Below are 23641 nucleotides of genomic sequence, written 5' to 3' on the forward strand. Positions count from 1 at the left end.
AGGCTATGCTTAATTTACCTCCCTAACCAAATCAGGAGGGAACTGAATGAAATCTTCAAAGTGTTTCCCTGCACCTGCCTATGAGACTGCAGCATTGGCAGACGATCACATATAAGAAAACCAAAGCTTCTCCATTCAAGGTCACACTCAGTCAGTGTTTGAACACAACAGCTGGCCTGGAGAGGAAGTTTCTCAGGGTGATAAACAAGGATTCTGCTAGATTTTTAAATGAGGGTCAATTTTGTGATTTTGAGGATTGTTCTAGAAACAGAACAAAAAGAATGCTGATTAAAAAAAAAAAGTGGAAAGAGGTTAATGGATGTAGTCTGATAACCAAGACTGGACCAATGAGCCTTCTACTGGATCTGAAGTATGTCGATCTCCTCTCGATGTGGGGAGATAGAAATCTCCCCCAAATATCCACAATGCCTTACTTACTCTGGCCCTTTAGTAACTATCCTGAATGTCAGCATCATTTTAGACCAGGATTCATCTGAGATCAAGTACACAATTTCTGCTCTCCAACCCATCGGCCTATCTGCTTATGGTATTCTCAGATCCCTCAAGGGAACTTCTTATGGAGCATCAGACAACCAAAGTATATGCAAGACTCAAGGCCACACTTCCTGAAATGCAAAAAAAGCAGCCAAACCACCATTCATGCAGAGCCTCCAGCCTTCACCAACACACAGGCCTGGACAGAATTGCTGACAGCCACCTAAATCAAGATATGCACCTATTTTTAGCAGATCATGGCCCCATACCCCCACCATGCTGCATCCCCATGAGACAACACAAGCACACCAAAAGCTTTGGCAGGGAACCTCCATGGAAGTTAACTGATGCCCCCATAAAGGGGAAAACAGTCAAAACAAAGTTGGCAGCAGCCTCCCGTACATGGAAGTTCCTCTCCAAAGCCTGCAAGCTGTCAGTGTGTGGACAACCCTGTCCATCCCCTGGCCCCAGAAACGAAATCCAGACTCACTGTGGAAGCTGCTGACGCTGCTAGCCTCTGCTGCTGCCACGACACGTTGAATGGGCCCTTCTGGCATGGCCCTTCCTGACAGTGAATGAGGAAGAGAGCAGGGAAGAAGAGGAAAGAGAAGAAAAGGGATGAGGGAAGAGGGAGGAGAAAAGAGGGATGGGGGAGAGAAGGGAAGCAGGCCTGTCTTTAATGAAATAGATGTCTCTCTTGAACATAGCCTCTAGTGTCCTGTCCTACATGCCTAGGCAGACTCCTGACTGACTGCCTACACTCAGATGACGAATCAAGAATGCTTCATGCGCCGGGCGTGGTGGCGCACGCCTTTAATCCCAGCACTCGGGAGGCAGAGGCAGGCGGATTTCTGAGTTCGAGGCCAGCCTGGTCTACAAAGTGAGTGCNGGCCAGCCTGGTCTACAAAGTGAGTGCCAGGACAGCCAGGGCTACATAGAGAAACCCTGTCTCGAAAAAACCAAAAAAAAAAAAAAAAAAAAAAAGAATGCTTCATGCACTACCTAAATGCCACACCACCATAGCCCTATTTGTAGTCCATACCACTCAACTTCTGCCTCTGAGGACCACCAAAGCTCAAGAGGCTTATGGGTCAATTCTTCTTTCCACAGGATTAGTGCCCCAGCCACTACCACTCTAGAAGGAAGTGCATTTTATCTGATATTCTTAACCCCTTAGGTCAAAGAAAAGGCATTTTTTCCAAAGCTCCTGAAGGAGTAGTTATTCTTCTTGTATTAGCAGAAAATTTATGAATTCACTAGTATTCCCATGGTATGAGAATCCTTCATTTTCTTTCTTTTCCTGTTTTTCCTGTTTGGAAAGTAGGTCAGTAAGTTCAGATAGCTGAACACCATGTATATTGGTGTCATCTGCATGGACACTGGCACCCTCTGCTTCCTTCCACTGTCAACAGAATCTGAATTTGAATTCTTCATCATCCCCTGGAAAGTCCCATTTCCCTTGATACCCTTCTCTAAAAGTTAGAGGACAGGACTAAGCTTGGCTATTTCTAAGGAATGATTCACAATCATGTAGCATTGACCTCTCTTAAGCACCTCTGGGGTCAAGAACTCTGTTAAAAGAACAAAAGACACACACAGCCTACATCTCTATAGAGCCAGAGGCAAAGGAACCACATAAGGATGAAGTTGGTCATTGGAGCCTGTTTATGAAGCAGCAAGTCCATGTGTACAAATTCATAGGGTAAGGCTGAGAAACCCATCCTATGGAGATGATAAAATGAACTTGGTGGGTTTTGATGACATTGTGAGATAGACAGCAGGAAATAACAAGGAGGATGAAGAAAAGAACAGACAGATGGGCAGTTTGACAGAGAAGGGATTATGGGCTGAATTGTGTCCCTCATACAAATTTACTATGTTGGAATGTTAACTCCCACTTCCCTAGATTGTGTCCATAGCATATATAAGAGATTTATAGGTCATTATGTTGGGCACTAATCTATGACTGATGTCTTTAAAGAGTAGCAATCTGAACAAAGAAACTTATAGAGGGAAGATCTTATGAAGGTGACCATCTACAAGGTAAGGGGGGCAGACCTGAGAAAGAGTCAAAGCTGCCTATGCCTTGATTTGGAACTCTAGCCTCGACCTCTGAGAAAATAAATTCCGTTGTCAAAGCTCTGTGAGTCATATTTTGTTCATGCAGTCTTCTCCAGCAACTACAGAGAACATTGTGCATCTGTGGAGAGGAGTATACTGTCATCATGTGAACCAGGACTCATGCTGGCTTGACTGGATAGAATTACAGAGCTTCTGTAGCAGATTCAGGAAGGAGACCTCAGAGCACAGACTGATATCTTGGAGAAATGAGGATTCACTCTAGGATCTTAAATGATCGGAGGTGAGAGGGTGAATAAGAATGAAAATCAGAATGATGGGACTAGGGTTCCTGCAAAGAACAAGTGACCTTGAGATGCCATGAAGCTAGACATAGTCAGAAGGTGGCAAAGATATGTTCAAATAAGATTCCCCTTAAAGGACCTCCCATGCAAGCTTCCATGCATGCTAACAGGCTACTCCACAGCACTGTCTGAGGAGGTGATACTGTGCCTGTGGTACTACTCCACTGTCTAAAGAGGTGGTACTGCTTATTTCCAAAAAGCAAAGCTTTAATTCCCAGTGAGCCCTCTAGAGGAAGCTTATAGATGTCTTAATCACAGAAAAAAAGGGACAGAGGCTTAAAAGCAAAACAGGATTCTAAGCATGAAAAGCTGTTGGCTCTCAACTAATGACTTCAGAACTTTGAATAGAAAGAATCACAAAAACCCACGAGAGAAGCAAAGGACTGCCAAAGGCAGGGGGGGGACATTGAAAAGTAAGACATCACCCAGGCATTAAATGGGAATATGATGCTAAGTTGGTGGGAGTAAGGAAGGGGTCAGAAATGGGGCTGTTATTAACAATGATGTTTATTAGACAGTTAATAAATGATTACCCTTGAGGAAATACATTCAAATATGGGCATTATGAGATAAGTACTGACCATCCAAAGTCATAATCAGTGAAGTGGTAAGATCAGAAACCCCTCAAATGAAAATTAAAGGACAAAAACTACCTATTTCAGTACTAGCAAAGACGAATGAATGTTGGTAGGGATAGAAAGGTTAAGCAATTTTTTTCTTTAATGTAAAGGGGTTGGTAAATTCTTAGAGTAGAAAGAGGGACAACAGTTTGGAGCAGGATAAGGATAGTTCCAGAGAGGGCTGAGGTAGAGAAGGGTCAGAGGAGGCATGATTTGGGGAAGAATGTAGAGCTATGAATTTGAATGTAGAGCTGTGAATTTGAAGATATGGGTAGGATAGATTTACTCTAGTATGTCTCAGCATCACAGAAACACACACTTGACAGTTCTTTGCTCATGCATAGTGGATCCTAACATTACAGTGCTTCATTTCAGGAATCTCTATTGTAGAAATGTTCTTAGTATCGTAGACTTAGAATAAGGCAAAACTCTGCAGTCACCAACTGCAACCTCATACCCAATGTATGAGTGCCTTGTGGCACCTTGAAAAGGCATGTGTATGGATTTTCTAGAAAATCAGTGGGGAGAAAGAGTCTACTGCCCTACAACCCAGAATTTCCTATTTTCACTTAAGGCCTACTAAACTAATCTTCACCATCCTCACGTCTTAAATAGTTCTAGAGTTTGCTAGTCCTACCTACACTGTTTGCCTTAAAAAATGAGACAGTAGCCGGGTATCAGTGAGAGATGATGTGCTTAGTCCTCCTGGGACTACATGCCCCAGTGTAGGATGGTACCCAAGAAGGGATTCCCCTTCTTTGAGGAGAGTAGGGGGGTAATGGAGGGAAGGACTCATAAGGGTGGGACTGGGAGGAGAGAATGGAGTGGGGCTGCAATCAGGATGTAAAGTGAATTAAAAAAATAAATTATTGAAAAAAAATGAAGCAGAAACCACTCATCACACCAAAATAAGAAAGGACCACCCTCCACAAAGCATCTGTTTACTAAAGTCTAGCCATGTGTTCATTTAGCATCTCCAGCACTAAAGCTGTAAATCATCATTGAGATCATTCACTAACATGTATGTCTATCTTCTGCTGTATTTCACTTAAAGAACAGTTATAAAATGCCATATATATATGTATATATACACATATATACATATACATGATATATAAACATATATATACATATCATATATATATACATATCATATATATATATATATATATATGTCAAATGTTGGGTACAAGTGATATAAATTTTATGGAATAAGGCATTTCCATTGAAGTCATCTCAAGCTATAATAACCAAATATTTGTACTCTTAAGTATGTATTTTCATAATAAACATATGCTAAAATAATTCCTCCCTACAACACACTTATGGATATTAAGACAGCGTGCCCGGAATGTGACCATTACCTGCTTTACTTCTAGCATCTTTAACTTTTCATTGAGTTTCATTTGACCTGTGTTACTATCTTCGGACCCCACTTGGATCAATTCCCTTGCTGTTGCTTTTTCAACAAGAACAGTGGAATCCCCAAGTCCCCTAAATTAAAGTCTCCTTGTTTGCCACTGTAACCATCTCTGAGTCATACCAAATGTTCATCTCCTTTACTTGAAATAGCTTTGCCATAAAACTCTATTAGAATAAACACCGCATAGTATTGGATTAATATATAACTATACTTGTACCTTGGAATTCCAACTTATTTCAAGGGGACCATACTATATTGCTATGGTCTTTTAAAAATTATATTAATAGTTAATCTCTTCAAAACAAGCCTTTGTATGAAACAAAACAACCAACCTGAGGATTACCAATTAATCTCTGAGCCTCAGTTTACATGTTTGTGATATATAAAGTGGGATACTCCTAACAGCCAGTGAACATAACATACTAAAATGGAAATCAGAGATGAACCTCAGATCTCCAATAAAGGACAATATTTTCTGCTCCTAATAATTAAATCCATGCACTTGACAATTCATCTCCCCTCTCTCCCTCCCACCCTTTGCCCTTTCTCTCTTCCAGTGTCCTTGTCAACTCATCTGTCAAGAAGGTTTGACAAGATCACTTTTAACTTAATTCCAAGTCAGGATTCCACAAATTTGCCACTGCAGATCATTTGCTCAAATCTCAGCAAAGATTTATCAAAGATTTTTTTTATAAAAATAATTATGTAGAAAGTGGTTCGTGTATGTAGGGAAACAGTTCAATCCAATGACAACACCCAAAGATTATTGACAAATTGATCTTCTGGGAAGGAACATTCTAGCACAGAACCCAAGTTTTTGACCTCTCAATTTTGCAAAACAACAAGAAGAAAAAATAATTGCCTAAAATAGTGCTGGCACCTGGGTACAGGTTGGCATAGAATTGGTGTCACTGAGCTGGTAGAGAGACATGTGACTGGACTACTAAAACTTGGAAGGATGGGATGTAACAGGACATTAAATCTATCCAGAACCAAATTACTTTTGGTTCTGCATGAATATACTAATCTACAAACAACTGCTTAACTGAAGATAATTTAGGACACTAAGGTATTAGTTTCATCTATAGACTTGAACACGTAAACTAAGTGAAGCCCAGTTGTGCCGGTCTATCTGGTAAACCCTATCCCCTGTACATGTTCTTTCAACATAAGAACACTCAATAAGCTCAAATCCATGCTGTATTGGAGTCCCTCCACTTGTGTGTGAGAACTGGTGGCTAGAACATGCATTATAGAGTAGAGAAAAATCCCCAAATTAAAATCACAGACTGGAATAATGCATGCCAAGCCTGAGAACAACAGGACACAGATGCCACCAATTCCTTTTCTAAATCCATGGTAAATATCACTACATGCCTTTTTCCCACCCTAGATACAGACCATCACATTGCTCAGGGAATGCTATATTATGTGTAGCTGACAATTGCTCCACTAGAAAGAAATGAGTAACTAAGTACACAGAATTATCCAACCTGATTGTACAGCCTGAAGCAAGTCAGTCAGTGGAGAAGATGTAGACAAGATGTCATGGTGGTTGTTAGAGTGAAAGAGATAGAGAACTTCTCATTCCGGCTTGACACATTCACTAATCCTGTGCCACTGTTTATCAGGGTATCAGCACTGCCTTTAGGTAGGATCTTCAGTGGGACCGAAGGACTAAAAGCAATTATACCAAGCCAACACAGTACAAAGAACTTTCATATCTCTGACCTCAGGTTGCCCATGAAAAGACACAGATAAGATCATTACAAATAGAAAGAGAAAAGAAGGTAAAACCTCAGCCAGCTTCACTTCTTCCCCTAAGACACCAGAACACATACACTTAGAATACTCAAGAAAGAGACTGGTAGTAAACAAAGTCTGGAAAATGAAGCTCTGTTTCTGAAAACTCAAGGTTCCATTTGCAAATAGTAGTTGGTTGAAGCCAGCAATTTCAAAATGAGGAAGGCCCTCACTGACTGATATGCGTCCCCTTTCTCCTTGGCCTTGCAGTAGACTAACTTGACCAGGAAGGACCTGGCAGGGTGCGTGGCTTTGTTTTCTATATCTCAGCATTCTCTTCAGTAGACTCTTCTCTCCTTTAATTTCAGGATCCAGCACCAAAGGCTTATCATAGGAAATACTTTGGCATGTAACTTATTTAAAATTTCTTATATATAATTTCTCCCTTATTCACTTACATGGAATGATAATAACCATCTATTGAGTGCCTAATAGGTACCAGGCAATTTGCATACATTATCTTATTTAATCCACACAAAAGAAGAAATTGTTCTCCCTCATTCTCCTTTTTTTTTTTTTCTTTCTTTTTTGGATAAGAGATCTGAGGCTTAGAGAATTTAAGTACATTTCCTGAGGTTGAATAGCTCAAAGTGGAAGAAGCTTGAAGATTCAAATGAATACAGCCTAACTTAGGATTTAGTGGGCACTCACCTCACCTTTCCTACCTCCAGCTTTGTCCTATGTGGTAGGCTAACTCTGGGATTATAGGAGAGTGGGGGCGAGGAGGAGGAGACAAAGTTGCTGCATTGATCAGATCCTCTGTTCTCCTTGAGCTCCTCCTCCTCCTCCTCCTCCTCATCCTGTTTTGTCAGACAATTCACATATTCTTGAGCTATGTGGATTATGAGAGAAACACAATTCCCTACCAGGAGGAAGTCAAGGGAATATATTGTTCTCTTTACATGCAAATATCTTAATTACAGCTCGTAGGGAAGATATTTGTATGGAAATTTATGTGTTTTTGTATGTTATATATTCCGCTTGTCTCAGTAAACAAAAGGCTTTTTGCACTTCAGAAGGAAAATGGTGTCTGTCATGTTGCATCTATCACCACCCTCCACAGGCATGGGGAGAGAAACCAGGGACTCTTCACCACACTCCACGGCCTCCTGCAGCCTGCTTCCCCTCATCAGAATTGGCTTCAATAAAACATTCCTCCTGTTCTTGGGATTTTCTCCTGGAGCATCTTCCCTGTCTTGTCCCCATGGAGACAGGCAAGCAATAATAATGTCCATCCCACTCATGTACCACCTTCCTTGATGGAAGAGAACAGCCAGGTTTCAGCCTTTCAGAGAGATGAGACTGCATCAAGATTGATCACTGGGAAACTGCTCTCAGAATATCATTTTTAGCAGAGCAAAGCAGGGGCACAGATTTCACTCCACTGGTTCTCTTGTCAGTCAAGATAAACAAAATATAATTAGTTGCCTATGTATAAAGTACACAGTCATTTTTATCACTCCAATCTTCTTAGTTTTTCTGAGGAGATATAATATTATTTTATAGTGTATGTCAGTTTTCTCCCAGGGGACAGAGGATAGATAGGCTTATTTGAAACATGTAGGATTCTGGGTAGAGATGATGACAAATGTCAGTCACACTTCTAAAGAGTGCCAAGAATTATAAAGACAGAGTGCTCACTGGCTATCACATCAGTTTGCCACAGCTGGAATGGATAAGTGAGGAAACCTGAGGAAGGAATCCCATCAGCCCTGGAACAAAGCCAACAGTCCATCTGCCTGGCTTGATGCTGATGCCAGCCTGCCTGGGGCCATCAGGACGACAGAGGTGACATTTAAGGATCCCACAGGAGGTTTCTTTAGAGTTGAAGGAGCTGGAACTTCTCATTTATTTCTAAACTTCTTAGGATGTAGAGGGGACTGGGTGGCCTAAAATACACACTTTTAAAAATGTATCCTAACCCAAAACTACAGTTACTTGTTTCTAAGGTCCAACATGGCAATGACTTTGAGTCTTCAGCTGTGGCCTTCAAAGTCCCAGTGATATTCTGGTGGTAACTTCAATCCTTTTCTGCTCCTGTGGCACAGAGTCTCATGGTCCCTTGTCTGGACCAGTTATGTTCTAACTCAATATGACTACCCAGGATTGTTCATCAACTACTCATATCAAGGAAGATGGATTTCTAATGTCCCATGTGTCTGTCTATCTGTCTACATATCTATGTTCTGAGTTCTACTTGGAGGAAAAGTTTTACTGATATGAAAAAATATTGAAAAAGAAGGCACCATTCCACTCTATGAGTTGACAGTTGAGGTTACTAAAAAGCTGATGTCTCCAACATGACTTAATGACTGAACTGAGTCCTAGACTTTTATTCTTGCTCCAGGAAAACTGATGAAGGAAAGCCTTCAGTAACTTCCCAAAGTCTCAGCCATGTATCCATCCAGTGCAGAAAATGTTGGTGTTTGTATTTGGAAAGACCACACTTGTGAGATTGAGATGAGAAAGTCAAGGTGGTGGAGAGAAATCCAGGAGATTGGTACTTTACAAAAGATCAGCTTTGAGCATAGGCAAGAAAGAGATTTGTTTCACATCGGTAGTCAACACAGTGGGCTTCTAGCCATCGCAGTAGTCAATGGGTATAAAGTGTCCATAATCAAAGATTGAAGGATTCTCCCTAGGACAATATTCTTTAGGTCACTGAGAGCAAATGTCTTAAACAAGTTCTCAACAATGTTAGAGTCCATTTGTGTGTAGTTCAGTTTCCTGGTCATCTTACCTCATTATACTGCACATATACAGTATAAAGGCCTAAAGCACCAAAGCCTTTCCTATGTCCACTTTGCCTTTCATAGAATGCTTGGGCTGCAATAGCTACCCCTGCTGTTCCATTAGATTGAAATGAAGTACAGAATTTTCTAGGAAAGAAGACAGTATTAGGGTGTATAGATGCAAGAAAGATTTAGATAACCCCAATTTCTGGAAAAATAATATAAAGGAATTGCCTCCTGGAGCCAATCCTTTACTCTGTTAGCCTATCTTAGAGTCCCAAAGAACAAATTAAACCTCAGTCACAAACCTAGATCTAAGTATTTATGTAAAAATATCTGTTTCAAAATTCAAAGTAGTTTTCTAATGGCAATCAGAAGAGGGAAAGGGGATGGGAAAATGAACATGTTTGACCTGAGGTCAAAGCAATAGTAGAGGATAAAGAAACTGGCATTCTCTTATCCTTTTAGCTGTGCCTCCCACCTATTAGACCAAAATGCAGCTTCCTCCACTCTTAGCATCATATGAAAAACTTATCCCCACAGAAGACACAATATGAAAAAGAAATATAGAACTACAGACCAAGCTTGACATTTTACAATAGATGTGATGCCTTGATAAAGACACAGAGCACTCACTGATACCAGAGTTCTAAAAGCATTTCCATCCTTCACTAGATGTCTACATTTCTACAATGTCTGTTATTTGATAGATAATGAGTGTTCATATCCACTAGTTTTAATCGAGGAAGTGAGGTTGCAATTCCTACTATAATTAGCTACTGATTCCCTCCTTTGTGTTCCTTTCTCTTGGCAGCTTTGCACAGATTAATAGACATTAGCATTTAAGTTGTGTCTCTAAATTCACTCAAAGTGACTATAGTATAGCATCTGTCTGCAGAGAAGTCCACTCTGTGCCATGTCTTCTAATGAGCACTATAAAACCTATACCAGAGCTGAAGAAATGAACAGATAATGGGACAGACCAGGCACTGTGGAGTCTAAAGAGAATTCCCCTGCCTCCTTTAGCCTAGTCTATTCCAAACCTTGCCAGAGAAAATTAACTAAGGTTTTACCCACATGTGAGTTCTGGATTGTTCAGAACTGAATAGTTTCAAAGGAATTATTTCTGAAACCTGGAGTCACAACATATTCTCAACATAGGGGTTAGGGTTTCTTAGTGACTATGCACCTTGTTGTTGCCTGAGAGTTGATCTATTTTATGAATCCTGAGCCCCAGTGCAGGTACATCAGCGGTACCACTGCTGTTAAAGGGCAATCAGTTGCATTAATGTGGTGTCTTGGGCTCCTGGAATTGTAAGAATGATGGTAGAAAACTGAAAAAAAACTCCAAATACTCTGAAGTTGAATAAACACTTTGCCATTGCTAATTCTTATTTTGACAAAGGTGCCATGGCTCTGCAGTAAGGAAAACTAGATGAAGGGCTAATGACAACTCTACCATCTTTGTACCTTTCCTAAAGGAATCTAGACTTACCCCTAATAAACAGGATAGAATGGGATACAACTCCTCACTGTTTTGCTCTGTATAAATATCAAGAGAGTTGATTCAAAGCAATCAAAGAACATAGATGCTCAGCCACAGGGTCTGGTCACTAGAAAGGTTCATGAAGGGTTAAACGTTTGACAGTCAGTGTCTTTTTCCTTCCTTGCTTTCTTGGGTCTATTTAAAAGAACCCAATGCCTAAGACCACAGTGCCAAAACACTTCCAATGAAGTCAGTATCCCTCAAGGACCTGTCTGCACAGCTGCCAATACTTCTTCTACTGATTAGCAGTCAGGTGGCCATACTTCTGCTTGACACACCAGGTGAGAAAGAGTGACTCCTTCACTCTATGGTAGTTTTCCAACCAAAGTGGCATGGATGGAGTAATTGTCCAAACCTAGAAGCTCCCAGCCTTATTTCTACCTCTAGAAGAACAACTTTCCTGATTAGTCAAGACCAGTCCTTAGGATGAGGAACAGCTCTTATCAGAATGTAAGCTAGAAAACACAATTTCTGCCTCTGATGGGTAAGGTCTTCAGTTTTCCCAGGTGTGTAGGTGGATCTGAGATACTTAATCTGAGAATCCATATGAGAAAGCCCATTGTGGCTGCAGAGTAAGATCGCCATTAACAACAACTTGTTATTCAAGCACACACTCATCCACGCTCCTCTTCAGAACACACAGTCTGTGCAGTAGAGAAGGAAGGGTGGCTGTTGCTAGATGGGCCTCCCAAAATACAAACATTGAGCAAGGAACATGATGGCAACCTGTGATTATGAACGTCATTTGACTTTAATCGGCATCATTAGATTTTAAAGGTAAAAGAAATGCCAAGTCATTTTATAGATGGCTGGCTTTCCTCAGCACCCTGTTAACCACTTGACTCTCATCAAATGACCTCTTTCCAGTTAACAATAAGAAACACGTAATCAAGACACAGAGAGATTTTACCTCAGGTGATGCAGAACCAGCCACCATTCTTACTACTTATAAAACTGGAAAGAACATTTTGGTCAAGCAGACCTTATTCTAACCCCAGGTCCCAATTACAATAATGGCATGGCTTCCCTCCCTAGCCCTTAAGTTGGAGAAGTCCTGGACTCCTGTTTTTGTTCTGGAAACTCACTAGGGTAGTCTGTGTGAGCCATAAACTCCTCTAGGATTCTTCAGAAAGCTCTGAACCCAGAAAGGATAAAAATCAAAAGAAACAACCAATAAGATTCACTCTCATAATTTCAGGATGTTGTAGGATCCCTCAAACCCATGTGTGAGCCCTCAACCTGTGAGTCTCCCTGAATTTTGGGAAAGACCTACCCCTACACTAGGCAGATTTGGTAGTGTAGGTGTGGAGACCAGTTAAAATTTGCAGCATGCTCTGGTGTCTTCTTTAATTGCCATGGACTTATAAGCCAAGCTTCTGTAGCCAGTCTTTCTTCACTCTCCTACATGTGTTATCTTTTCTTTTAAAGATTGCTGTTATTTTAATTTTATATAGTACTTTTTCTGCATGTGTGTCTGGTGTGTGTCTGTGCATTGCTTGTGTGCATTGTGTGTGTAGAAGCAAGGGGAGGCCATCAGATCCTGGAAACTGGAGTTATAGAACACAGGAGGAGCTATGTGGGTGCTGAAAATTGAACCTGCATCATCTGGCAGAGATGCAGTGCTTTTAACTGCTGAGCCATATCTCCAGCCCTACATGTACTCTTAAAAACTGAGAGTCCTATTGAGTCATACATTCTTCCTTTTCCCTCCTGTTCCATAGCATATGGTTCATTGTGAGCTTACCCTTTTGTTCTCCAGGGTAGTGAACTGAAGCTCCTCTGTGGCAGTGGACCAAGTCCACCATGGCTTAAAAGTTCCACAGAGCACCATAAGTTTGCATTCAAATAAAGGAACAATAGAAGAAAGAATATCTTGTTTTCGCTTTCCTTGTATGGATGTGCTGTTGTAATCAAATGTTAGAAGAGATACTGGCTTTTCTTCCCTTTTGAGATGGTCAGTTGCCCACCAGAATCTTCTTTTCCATGTGAGACACTGTTATACTCCATTTGTCAGCTTCCCTTATAAATGTATAAGTATATAAATGGTTCTATTAAGAAGGGAAATGATGGTGCCATGTCAAGTCTATCCTAATTAACATTATTCTATGTTCCTCTTCTATTCCTGCTGGCTATAAATGGCTCAAGTGCTTAGGGTCACTAAGACAAAGAGCATGGTGGCCTGCATGAGAGTGTGGAGGAATGTTATACTTCCAGTAGATTCACCTGAAATACTGACACATGTCCTGGAAATGAGCTTCTGTTTGTGTTGGATCATTGTGTGTTCCCCAACTTATTTGTTACAGTGATCAACCTGTATTATAAGACCTTTGCAAATTCTTTGCTCAGAATAGAAAGCTTTTGTATGTTAGCTCTGATAATAGTAGCAGTGATTAATGTTTATTAAGCTGTTTTCTCATCCTAAGATATGTGCCTTATATAAGTTTCACTCTATTAAGAAGGGAAGTAATACCCTCATGTCTAGTCCATCCACATTTACTCATTAACAACATTATTCTATGTCCCTCTTTCATTCTAGCTGCCTTTAAAAGGATCAAGTGCTTAGGATGACTATAGCAAATATATATATATATCAAAGAGTCCATCATTTTCATCATTGTGAGGAGACTATTGTAACACCATAGAATGAACTATTCTACCACCAGCTCATCTTGTCCTAAATTATTTCCATGTCCTATGGACTGTTTTGCTTAACTTGTTCAAGAGTTGCTAAGAACTCGGTGCCAGAATTCTCATCTTGAAACCCAGTGAACCACTGCTAGCCTCAGACCTACTTTATGGTTAGAATCCCACTTATAACCTAAAGTACACATCCCAGATTCAGGCAATCCAGATTACCACTTGCCTGTTTCTGCAGGGCATTCTTCCCAGGTAATTAGTCTACTTGTTTAGAAAAGATCCATCTACTTCTTTGGTCATGACTGCCGAAGGATAGCTTCTCAGTGGTGGATATCTGATTGTGTGTGGGCTCCTGGTCTGGTGTGATCCATTTCCTGCTTAACCCGAAACACACACATACACACACACGCACACACACTATTTTCCTACATTGATAATTCTGTTAATTCTGCCTAGTGCTGGGTATGAGGGACAGAGGACAACAGAGTCATTTCACTTTGGGTTTCGTGGATCACAGTATCTATCCCCTCCAGTCCTGTCCTTTCAAGATCTCAATGAACTATCATCTCCCCTCTCCAGTGAACACACCTGAACACGGGCCTGCTCTGGGGGCTCAGCCTGCTCCTCTTCGGGATGTCTGAAACCTTATTTAACTATAGATCCGATCACCCATCTCCTTGAGTTCTCTGAAGATCTACGAAAGTAACCATGGTATCTAACAACCACCTTTGTCAAAGCCCATTTACAGGTGTCCTTGGAAGCATCAATGAGCCACGGGAAGAAGAGGTGGCTGCCATCCAGCCCATTGTAAAGAGGCAAGAAATTGCTCCATTGCTTTGGTGTGGGCATGTTTGTTTTTTCAATCTAAATGTGTAACAGGAAATTTGGCAGTTCACCTCTGTAAATCATTTGCATACCACTTATGTATGAGCCAGATGGTGCCTCTTTGTTTTAAGAAATTAAAAATGAAAAGGGAAAAAAATATAAGGTGGATCTCATCTTTATCTATCCTCCTGACCTCCTGTGTGCATTCTAGAATCTTCACAGAGCAAGCAAGCCCAGGCTGACAGACACATACATTAACACCTGCACACCTTTGAGTGCATGTGTGCATGCGCATGCGCACAAACACCTAAATTATCTGTGTTTATCTATATTAGTTAGAAAGTTGAGTAGTCAGCAAGTTCTTGGTCCTACTAATCAAGAATAGTAGAGCAATGCAAATTTGACCTGGGTTACAGAAAGCATCCTTCCTGGTGTTCTGTCTCTCTGACAAATCACCACATTCCTTGGAGCCTTTGCCAGTATATACTGAACAAGAAAGTCTTACATAAATCTCTCAAATTTAGGCACAGCTCTATGCTTTGGAAGCAAGAGCATACAAACACTGGCCAGATAGAAGGGCAATGCCGATGGCCCACTGTTTCTATGGAAGTTAAAACCTCGGGAAGGAATTTTCCTTGAGGTGATCATCTTAACCCTCCTCCTTCAGGGCAGCGATATGAGCCTAGTTTATTTTCCAGTGGTCAGGAGTTCCTCTTCCTGATCCAAGAATCACATCTGGAAATGAGACTATCTCCAGAGCATTCTTGCTTTGGGTGTAAGGAGTGCTGAGGAGACAGTAAAAGCCATAGTTTGTCTAGCAAGGATTGCATTACCAGTGCTTCACACAAGCTAAGTTCCTCACTTAACATAAACATACCTCTGCTGAGTAAATATTTCTGTCCTAATTTTCAAAATAAGAAAATTGAACTGAAGCATTGAGCACATGGTGCTGATAATAGCTAAATATTAGGGAGTGAGCATAGCTGACCAAGAACCCTTTAGTAACAACGATGTCTTCCAAAGAGGGTAAGACTTTAGAAATATTTTTGTGACTTCAGGCATATGTATTCCTGTCTTTCATTTTTTCAAAATATTTGGAGTGTGTGTTTAGGGGTGGTGGTTAAGCATATCTCAAGGCGTGGAGTTAAACAAGTATAAAGGGATTTTACAATCCATTCTTTCAGTGTGGCCAATGTAGATTTACCTACCAGCAAAGCTGAGTTTCACTGAAATAGCTATCCTTCTTTATTTCATACTCCTTTGGAACAAAAGACATATATTTTCAAGCCATCTAGCTTCAGCTAACAGCCTGACTTAGAGTTCATGAAGAGGGAATTCGAGATACATGGACTGTGGACAATTCCCACTGACCTCACTTCCTCAGATCTGTCCTGACACCCAAAGCAATGAGATGGGTTTATTCCCTGATGCTTTCCTAGGAGTAAGAGTAAAGTTACTGGCTGCTAGAGCAACAGTAAAGGTGTACTATTTGGAGTGAGCTCCTTTTTTCTATTATTTATTTGTTCTTTTGTTTGTTTTTTACCTTTAAACCAAAAAAAGAAATATTAAGTACAACCCAAAAAGCCAATTTCAAATCTCCACTTGTATGTTCTAGTCTGTTATGGCTTTCTAAGACCTGGGAGAGTCCAGAGAGACCAACAAAGTATAATTAACTATCTTCCCTGCTCAGAAAAAGAAATGCAAACAAACAAAAAGCAGCAAGCTTCCCTTACTTTCATCATCCCTACAATAGATTTGAGTTTAGCCAGTCAAGAAAGAAAACTCTATTATACAGAGTGGAAGTCAATTAAATGGTGCAGACTTCAGCTAGGCTCTATGACCCATATACCTGCTGAGTAACCACATCCAGGCTTTGGATATGCATGGTGGGGAGAATGGTCTAGATGCTAAACACTATGCTTCAGTGTATCATAACAGGTCTTCTCTGACCATCAGCCTGTGAACCCACATCATGCTCCCATTCCTTTTTCTAGAAATACTTGGTAAGGTAGGTGGCTAAGGCTGGCCACTTTGCTGGGGACACTCTGCTTTCTCCAGATTTGGTTTATTTTGCCTCCTGTGTGCTCGTGATAGCATGCCATTTGCCATCCTTTGGTTGAACCATGAACAAGACACTCTGCAGCCATAAAAGCCATTTCTAAAATGTTCCTCTGCACTGTTATTAAAGTGAAATTCATTGAGTAACCAGTGTCATATCTCAGTGATCAATGGTGCATCACAAAGTCACCAGGAGCATTCAAATAAATCAAACAAGTGTGTATTTGCCAGCCTCAAATCCCACCCTCCTGGATTACCACACTCAGGCCAACAGGATCACAATAGTTCACAAAGTGATTATTTCTTTCCTACCTGGACCAGACAATTGGCTCCCAATGTTCTGCTATGAACTGAATGTTTATGTTTCCTTAGTCCCCAAACTAAAATAAACATGTGGTTCATAGCAGGAGAATTGCAGGTAATGGCATAGGAGCAGGCCTGGAAGTAGACATTGATTAGAGGCATTAAATCATTAACCTTTGTTAGAATTAGTGACCTCATAAAAGGGACCTCTGGAGATCTTTTGCTTCTTCTTCCAAAGAAGAGACAATAAGAAGGCCATTGGTGAACCATGTAGCCAACCTTTCCCAGATATGAAAGCTGTCTGAGCCTCTGGAAATAGTTTTGTATTATCACACACTCCATGATCTATGGGATTTTGTTTACATGTCACAGAAGAATACATTCTTTGTTCCATAATATTGTCCTTCTGTCTCCTACATCACAAATCTAAATCCTTTCCTTAGGCAAAGTGTCCAAAGTAAGTCTTCCATATTTGAATTTTTTTCCTTTTTTATTATTTTTCTCCATAGAGACTTCTTTCTGTGTAGACTGGCCTTAACCTCCAGATCCACCTGCTTCAAACTTCTAACTCTTGAGATTACAGGTGAGCCCTGGTATGGGCAACATAAGTCTTCCTTAATGTAGATAAAGGTACGTCTCAATGATATGACCCATCTGTGTGTGCGGCTGACAAGTTGTACCCATTCTTCTCTTTCTAGAAAAATTGACATCCATGGCCATCTACCATTAACTTGGCCATAATAACACAGGAAAACTCATTGTTCCCCAATGAGGAGATCCCCTCAAAATGAGAGTAAACCATGATTCTGGAAGCAAAATAAGATTTTGAAGTAGGAGGTAGATAACCGTATACAAATAAAGCTTCCTCCAATCAGCCCAAGACCATCCTTTCTCTAAAGCCAGAAATGGGCAAAATACCTCATTTTCTCATTTTTCCAAAGACAGTAGGATTATGGACTAGTTACTTCTAGTTTACTTTGATTTCCACTTCCATAACGATCTACCTTTGAAACAAGATTACCCTCAAATGATCATGAAGAAATTCCAGTGACTACAACATGTTGTGAATGAAGCTAGATCAGGGGGTGGGTTGGATTATTGACATAGCACCAAGTTAGACTGTTTGGGTGGGCATTTGAACATACATCTATATGTGTTCAACTCTGTTTGCATAAAGAATAAACTGTGAAGCAATAGGAACATAATGTGCAGGTTATCGTGATATATTGAAAGAGTTCAGTCTAATGTCAATGAGGAAGGAAGAATGGCCTACCATGATAATAATAAGCTGATATGCCAAGATGCAGGAGTGGCCAAAAGAGAACTGTTGAGTGCATTGGTGAGCGTGCATGTGCATACATCTGCACCATAGTGACAGCGTAAATGGACAATGACAGACATGTAAGCAAGGCACTAGCTCAGCAACTGAGTCCTGCAGCTGGGAAAGCCTCCTTACCCTGTAGTAATCAGTACTGTAGACGTCCCTGGACATGCCAAAATCTCCAATCTTCACTAGTAGATTGGCTCCAACCAGGCAGTTCCTCGTGGCCAGGTCCCGGTGTACAAAGTGCTGGGAAGCCAGGTACACCATGCCTGAGGCTATCTGACTGGCGATGTGGAGCATCTGAGAGAGCCCTAGCTCCCCCTTGGCCTGACGTGGCTGTCCATCCACGAGGATCATGGCATCTGGCCCATGGGCCCTGTAAGGAGAAAAGGGTGGGGGGGGGGGAGCAAAGAGAACTTAGCATATCAAAGGTAAAGACTTTGAGGCTTTAGGGGCTCTGGAACATCCTTCAGAAACATTCCTTCAGGACATTCCTTTCTAAGCTGCCTATCCCTGTGTCTATCTACACAAATTATTTTGAGTATGGCTATGGGTAAGACTACAAATCAATTCCCCACTAAAATGACATAAACGTACTCAAAAAGGTAGGGAACTAACTGTCTCTTTCACTATCTAAGCCACTTCCCAGGGTCTTCTCAGGTGTTAGGCGCTCATTATAGAATAATTAATAAAGTAACCGCTAACCCTTACTATATGTCAAGCCCTATTCTCATCATTTTAAAGACATTTGTTTAATCTTTCTATCCTGATTTTTTTTTTTAATTGAGGCACAAATATTATGAGAAAGCTCAACCAAAGTCCTGGATATCTCAGAATAGCTATATAGTAGTCAGGAGACATACTGTAAATTATTATCTATGATTATAAAGGAGAGCTGCCAAAAGGGATATCAAGAAGGATTTTAAATAGCTCTAAATGCCCCACCCCCTTGAAGCTCTGATTGGCCAGGTAGTGTTCATTCATTTGCATTTATGCCAAGCTCCCAGTACTGCTGCTGCTGACAAGCTGTCTGCAGACCCCCAGCTGTAAGTGGCGTAAAGCTAGCTCCATACCCCTAACCATTCCACACTAGAAAAAGCAAGGCAGGATAAAGAAACACTTTGACTCTAAAGCAGAGATCTTGGGAACTCAACACTCTCTCTATGCTAAATTCAAGCCTGGCTGTGTTATGATAACACCCGGCCCTGTCAGATCGGTCACTTTTAGTGTTCACTCTTTCCTGCAGAAAGCCCAATGAGCCATAACCACACCCAGGGCCCTTATTTATGAAGTGGAGGTCCAACGAGCCCTGGTGTACAGGGAGGCCCTAGCCTGCTTTACTGCTTCTCCAATTTCCACTGAAAGGCATCATTAAATAGGAACACACTCTGTTTATTATCTTTGGTGGGCTTCCCCTCTCCCCCTTCGGAGGAAAGCAGCTGCATCAGCTAGCCAGGGATGAGTCAGGAAGCCAGTTCCCACCCCAGTATACCAAGACATACCCCTGCAGGTCTCAAACCCCACCAACCAGGAGACACGATAATAGGCAGAATTGACCTTGGGGGTTAAGGGGGCATTTGGGAGAGCAGCCTGTTAAGTCAGCTCCTAGTAAGAGTTGCTGTGACCCAAGCTTTTTGCATGGAGTTTTGGGAAAGCTTAGCCTTGATTAACAGAGCCTAGGAAGATGGGTTAGAATTTGGGTACCCCCTGAGAATCTGGGTAGCAAGTTGACATGAAATGCCTGGAGAAACTGTTGACCTTAATTTGAATAGACTCCCTATGTTGTCTTCAAGAAGTGAGTCCAGACACAGAAGGATCACTAAAGTCTTCCTACATTCCTGCCACAGAGAATCAAGGGGCGAGTGATTCAATGCAGACACAGCTTCTTGCCATCTCTAGTTGTTATGGCTCAAAGGTAAATGCTTCCAGAAACTTGAGTGTTTGGACATCTGGGCTTTACTAATGGAGTTTTTTTTAGGAGGTTAGGAACCCCTGAGAAGGGAACCCTTGCTAGAGCAAGTAGATCACTGTCACTGATGTGGGGGTATTGGACACTTTCTAACCCAAACTCTGCCCCAAACACTCTCTACTCCTGACTGCCGATATGATTTGACCTCACACACCAGCACCATGTTCGTTGCTGTGAAGAACTGAACCCTTTTGAACTGTGAGTCAAAATACATACTCCTGCCCCTAAGTAGCCTCTTGCCAAGTAGTTGGTCACAACAGTAAGAAATATTATTCTCTCTTTTGGTTTGTGTTTTCTTATTCCCTGGTGTTTCCCCTGCCCTAGCCTTCACTCTTGCCTCTCCCTGCTCCTCCCCCTTCTGCCTTGTTTTCTTCATCTTTCCTGGAATACAAAGAGGTACATGGGGACTTTGTTAAGCCTTTCTGTTGAACTTGGGATGGGAGAATCAGCTATACCCCTGGAAAATATGGTGTGGTGCAAACTAGGGCAGAGGAAAGAAGCACAAGGTGAGGGAATTCTCCACACTGAGATGGGCTAACATCTAGACTGGAAGCTACCATGATTCATAGCTCATATAAAGTAATGATAATAGTAGTGATTTTTACAATAGCAAATATTGGTTCAGTACCTAGCTACATACAGGCATTATATACACATCGCCATGTAATGCTTCTAGAAACAACTCCATGAAGCACTTATAACTTGACCCAGTTATAATTAAGATAAACCCCCATGTCTCTTATGCTAAGGATGGAGGTCTCCAGGAATCCATATCATTATGATTTCAGGTTCCAGAGACTTAGAGAATCTTGTGGGTTTTCTCAGTATCTCCAGGGCCATTTATTTGGAAATCCAAATCATAAGGAGAGACGTGAAGACACTGCCAAGTCTGACTTTTCCCTTTCCTTTCTATTAGTCTGAATGCTAACAGTTAGAATTTACCTGGATACAAAATCCCTTTCTTTATCAACCATCATTACACTCTGATGAGTTTACAAATTGATGACATCACATTCATCATCAAAAATGTCTATAGGTGTGGGGTTTTCAGGATGAATATAGGATACTAGTCTCATTTGGCAAATGAGATTTTTACCACATTGGGGCAAGAGAGTTAGCAGTCCTAGAATCAGGGTTTGTGACACTCAACCTGGGATGCACATGGGATGTATACCCCATGTTTTATTCTTCCCAGTCCATCTGGGAGCCGAGAAGAAAAGTACAGGTGTCTCATCATGAATACAAAAGATCAAGTCCATCTGTAAGGAGATGGCACATAAGAATGAAGGGGTTAGGTTTAGGGATGTAGCTGTCTTTAAAAAGTGCTTGCCTGTCATACATAAAGACCTAATGTCCATCCTCAGCACCACATAACCAGTTACACAGTGCACACCTGCGATCCCAGAACAGAAGAGATGGACGCAGGATGATCTGAAGTTCAAGGTCATTCTCAGCTATATAGTAAGTTTGAAGTCAGAAAGTCTCAAAGATGGGGAGGGGACAGAGAGAGGGAGAGGGAGAGGGGGAAAAGGAGAGAGAGAGAGAGAGAGAGAGAGAGAGAGAGAGAGAGAGNAGAGAGAGAGAGAGAGAGAGAGAGAGAGAGAGAGAGAGAGAGGAGAAGAGGGGGAAAAGAAGGGAAAGGCAGGTACTTTAGATTTGCCATCCTCAGACTTGCACTCATGGTGGCAAATATGATTTCTAACCACAGAGAAGACTCCCACGGCTCAGTGAAATTGAAAGAGACGGACAAGAAGATTGTCCCATCTTGCTTACCTGAGGAACTTGTTAAGGTCTCCATGCTTCATGTATTCAAAGACCATGATGAGTGGGTCACCATCACCACACACCCCATAGAACTTGACAATATGCTCATGCTGCAGGTTCGTGAGCAGCTCAGCCTCCCTCTGGAAATCCTTCCTGGCAGCCAAGGTGGGATCCTTCAGGGCCTGAGAACCACACAACATTAGTTTGTAGCAACTAGGGGGTAGAGAGCTATCTTCTCCGACTGGTGAAAACTGCTACCACATCCATCTGGACACACAGTAGATGTGATCTCTTTTAAAACATCAAGGCAGAGCACACTGGTGAACCCTTTCTTCAGTCAGCATTTTGATTCCTGTCAAAGGGGAGACCCACATTCCAGACTCTAGCCAGTGACTTCAGTCTATGTTCATCGCCCATCCCCATGTCTCCCTCAATATGAATGGCAGGGGAAAAAGCTGTGAAGTGGAAGACCTGTGAGAGCCCTATTCCTAAGTCTTCGTTTACAGACCAAGTCTCTCTGATACAGTAGACTGAACAGCACCACCCCAGTTACTTCATCCTTGTAAATCAGTGTGCACTCCGAGGGCAGAGAGCTATGTTTTCCAGCTGGTGGAAATGGTTACCACATCCTTCTGGACCCACAATGAATGATCAAGCAGTGTCATGATGCCCACCTCATCCTTTGAGTCCTTGTGTCTTAATGATAGAAGAGGCTGTATTGGCAAGAGGGGAGTGAGCCTTTGGCTTATAGAAGGCACTGTATACTCAAACCAAAGGTTTAGCTTAAAAGTGCTATGGGGAAGGCAGAGTTGCGGTTAAATTATGGAAGTCTTAGATGCACACAAGACCTGGGAGACAACTACCAAAGCCCACTGCAGGATGATGAAGATGTGAGCCAATGGGAGACACTCTGCCAAGATTCTGTGACTTTGTTCTTCAGGGACTTCAGGCCCAAATGTGAGCCAGAGAGAAATACATACCTGACTATTTCTTGTTCCAGAAAGAATAATACAGTAAAAAGAGTATACAATTCCGGGTTGGAGATTTTAGAATCAGACTGTGAGTGTGACATCAAAGCTAAGCATATTTAATGCATATTAGAGACAGTGAACAGGACACTACTGTGATAGCTAGTCTTGGTTGTGAACTTGACACACCTGGGAAGGGGGAATCTCAGTTGAGGAATTGCCTCCATCGGATTGGCCTCTGACTGTGTCTGTGTAGTATTTTTTTTAATTACTGATCGATGTGGGAGGGTCCAGGCCCCTGTGGATGGTGCCAACTCACCTGTGAACTTGAGGGTAAGCTGGTGAGCAGCATGGGCTCTGCTCCTGCCTTGAGTTCTTGCCCTGACTTCCATTATGGACTATAATCAGTTAGATTAATTAAAGCCTTTCCCCACACCTTGTTTTTAGTTATGGTGTTTATCACAGCTACACCAAACTGGAACTGCCATCCTGAGGATAAGCAATGCTGTCCATGTTGAAGGATAGGATAGTCTGTTCAGAGAAGAGCTCTTTGCCAGAGAAGAAGCCTAGGCAGGCATGCCCATACATTTCCCAACTCCTCATAATTGCCTTAAAGTCATAAAGCTAATGCAGCACATAATAACCACTAGGTAATCAAGAAGTAAGGCTAAAAGCAGCCCCAGATTTCAGGCCATTGAGACTCTCTCTCTCTCTCTCTCTCTCTCTCTCTCTCTCTCTCTCTCTCTCTCTC

General features: G+C 41.6%; 1 protein-coding gene across 5 annotated transcripts in view; it reads right to left on the minus strand.

Annotated features, from left to right (window-relative positions):
• Window positions 1-23641, minus strand: part of Ntrk3 (neurotrophic receptor tyrosine kinase 3) — a 397753-nt gene that overhangs the window by 48747 nt on the left and 325365 nt on the right. For 3 of the 5 annotated variants that reach the window (XR_003837160.1, XM_029479478.1, XM_021166476.2), the window contains exons 14-16: window positions 21932-22104; window positions 18322-18565; window positions 986-1060 (exon numbers count right to left, since the gene is read on the minus strand). Coding sequence is in view for 4 of the 5 variants with exons in the window: in XM_029479478.1 (XP_029335338.1) it covers window positions 986-1060; window positions 18322-18565; window positions 21932-22104 (492 nt within the window). In the remaining variant the exon portion in view is untranslated. The remainder of the gene's footprint in view (window positions 1-985; window positions 1061-18321; window positions 18566-21931; window positions 22105-23641) is intronic. The other 2 variants (XM_021166477.2, XM_021166478.1) reach the window with 1 other exon arrangement.

This window comes from Mus caroli, chromosome 7 (genome assembly GCF_900094665.2).
Source record: "Mus caroli chromosome 7, CAROLI_EIJ_v1.1, whole genome shotgun sequence".
In the NCBI taxonomy this organism is placed as follows: Eukaryota; Metazoa; Chordata; class Mammalia; order Rodentia; family Muridae; genus Mus; species Mus caroli.